The sequence below is a fragment of the Sinocyclocheilus anshuiensis genome, unplaced genomic scaffold (assembly GCF_001515605.1).
Source record: "Sinocyclocheilus anshuiensis isolate Anshui unplaced genomic scaffold, SAMN03320099.WGS_v1.1 C33065645, whole genome shotgun sequence".
NCBI classification, from domain to species: domain Eukaryota; kingdom Metazoa; phylum Chordata; class Actinopteri; order Cypriniformes; family Cyprinidae; genus Sinocyclocheilus; species Sinocyclocheilus anshuiensis.
Genome location: NW_015621847.1, coordinates 1 through 2,307, shown reverse-complemented (window position 1 = coordinate 2,307; position 2,307 = coordinate 1). Strand labels below are relative to the sequence as shown.

The following is a 2,307-nucleotide window of genomic DNA, read 5'->3' as shown; positions in this document are numbered from 1 at the left end:
GCAGAAGATATCAGACATGGTTGCTTTGATGGAGAGGCACAAGGTCATTAATATTCTTAATAAGTGGCCTCTGAAATTATACAATATTTTCAGTTCTTAAACACTTTTTATTCACTTAAATGTTGTTCTTTTCTTGGTAGCATGAGTATGACAAAATGGTAGAAGAAAAAGATGCAGAGCTGAGTGAAAAACGGATGAGAGAGGCTGAAGTCAGTGCAAGCAAAGCATCTCTGGTAATTATTTGACCTTTTTATGGCTTAACTTGACAACTTGCAATCCAAAGCTTGAAATGAATATCATACTCAAAATAACATAGTCATTAGATGCCTGAGATGTTAATTATAGAGTCCTAGGTCGAAAATATGGATTTATAAATTAATTGGAATCTTTGATGCTGAGTTGTGTCCTTGAGATATTTAATCCAAGGTTGCTGTAGCACTATTGTCATTTTAGTAGATAATGTGCATTTTTTTGATTTACAAGTCTGCTAAAAACCAAATAACCGATAAATGTAGGAACTGGAGCTGTCTCACCTGCAAGTGGAAAATGAAGAGCTTAGACAACAACTTGAAAAGCTCAAAGGAGAGAAGATGGCCTTGAGGACACCAGTCTCATCTCTTGAAAAAGACACACTTCAACAGGTGTTGTATCTTGTCATTTGAGATACCGTAAGTATACTGTACATGGCAATTTAAAATGGACAGTGCAATATGAAAATATTGTTTTAGGCAAATGAAATCAAACCAAAGAAAGGAAGAAACAAGATCTCTAAAACTCAAAAAGCTGACATCACAAAGAAGGCCGTGTATGAACTTTTAAATGAGGATGAAAATGAAGCATCAAGAAATGCATCTTACACTCCTGCTGTAGGTTTTTTCCCATTATCTTTGTCCATTTTGTGCATTCTTATTTTTCACATCTATCAACTTTTTGTGTGTGTGTGTGTGTGTGTGTGTGTGTGTGTTTTTTGTTTGTTTTTGTTTTTTGTTATTGATGCAAGGGAACGGTGAATAAAGACCTTCATACCCCATTATGGAGCAAAACGACAAAAACAACACCTCAAATAAAGGTATGGGGGCAACCTGAACTCTTTGCACTATTCATCATTCATCTTGAACATTTATATGAGCCAGTTTGTTTTCCACTTCAGTCATTCAGAATTCGCACACCACCCACACCTGAGATTACAGGGTCTTGGAAGGAAAACATTCTGAAGCTGGATCCAAAATCAGACAACTCAGACAGCAATGACATACTGGTAAATTTTATCTATTTACATACCATTGGTATAGTGCTATTTACAAACAGTTTTTCAGTGATCTGCATTTTTATTTACAGTCAGTTTTACTTGGTTTGTGTTACTCTTTCGTAATTCCGTTAGAGTTTCTCTCCAAGACCTGTGAAATCAAAGAAACCTATGCAACCAAAAGAGGCAGACACAGGGAGTTTGGACATGTTCAAGAAGGTAAAAAATAACATTTGACCAGTTTTGTCCCAATTTTATTCCTTTATGTTCTTGTTTTGACTGTCATCATGTGCAAATGATTTACAGTTGCAGAGTTCTTTTCCATGTAAGTCTCCAGGAACAGTGCTGAAACTGGCTGCAATAAAGAGAATGCGAGATGCTGGATGGACCACCGTCAGCAATTCAGATAAGAAGAAAAAAAAAGTAACAGACAAAATCTTTGCTTAAAAGTATCAAAGCATCAAAAAATTTGTGATTATCCTTTTTTTTTTAAATTAGAGTACACATACTCTTAAGACAATAGCTTTTGATTGCTTGCAATTTCTACTGATGTTTGAATAAGTAGAAGTATATTTATATTATTTATTCTAAGCTCTTCGTACACCGTTTCTCTATATAGTATGTTCAGTTAAAATACAGTACCTTAACATGTTTATCAAAAAATGCTGGTTCCTGGTATTGTTGGTTGTGTTTTTCACATATTTGTATTTACATTTGTGTTTATCTGTTATGTTCACTAATTTCATTACTCCAAATGTTCAGTTTCAAAGTTCAAAAAATGTAATTTTAAAAACAGTCTTTTCCCATAGACTCTTCAACTAAAAGTAACATTTTCAGCTCAAAAATATTTTTTTTTCTAATAAAAAGAGGTTTGTTGCTGAGATCTTAAGGCTCTTGGTCATGTGCATGGAATGTCTGAAAGGTGGAGGTCTCATGGTCGAATGCTCTGTCTTGATCCTCTCTCAGAAACTCCAGGCGGAACTGAGTGGGTCTGGAAGCAAATCCAGATGCGTCTGTCTGGAATTCTTCGTTCTGCACTGTCATGGTGGGGTTGTAAATCT

General features: G+C 35.1%; 1 protein-coding gene across 1 annotated transcript; it reads left to right on the top strand.

Moving 5' to 3' along the window:
- Window positions 1–12: 12 nt before the first annotated feature.
- On the top strand, window positions 13–1,669 carry LOC107683291 (synaptonemal complex protein 1-like; the record flags this gene model as incomplete). The annotated part of the gene is made up of 8 exons (XM_016479345.1): window positions 13–43; window positions 141–233; window positions 516–641; window positions 729–866; window positions 1,001–1,069; window positions 1,151–1,258; window positions 1,382–1,465; window positions 1,553–1,669. Coding segments are annotated over exons 1-8 (762 nt in total), but the record flags the coding sequence as incomplete, so codon positions are not given.
- Between the last annotated feature and the right edge of the window lie 638 nt (window positions 1,670–2,307).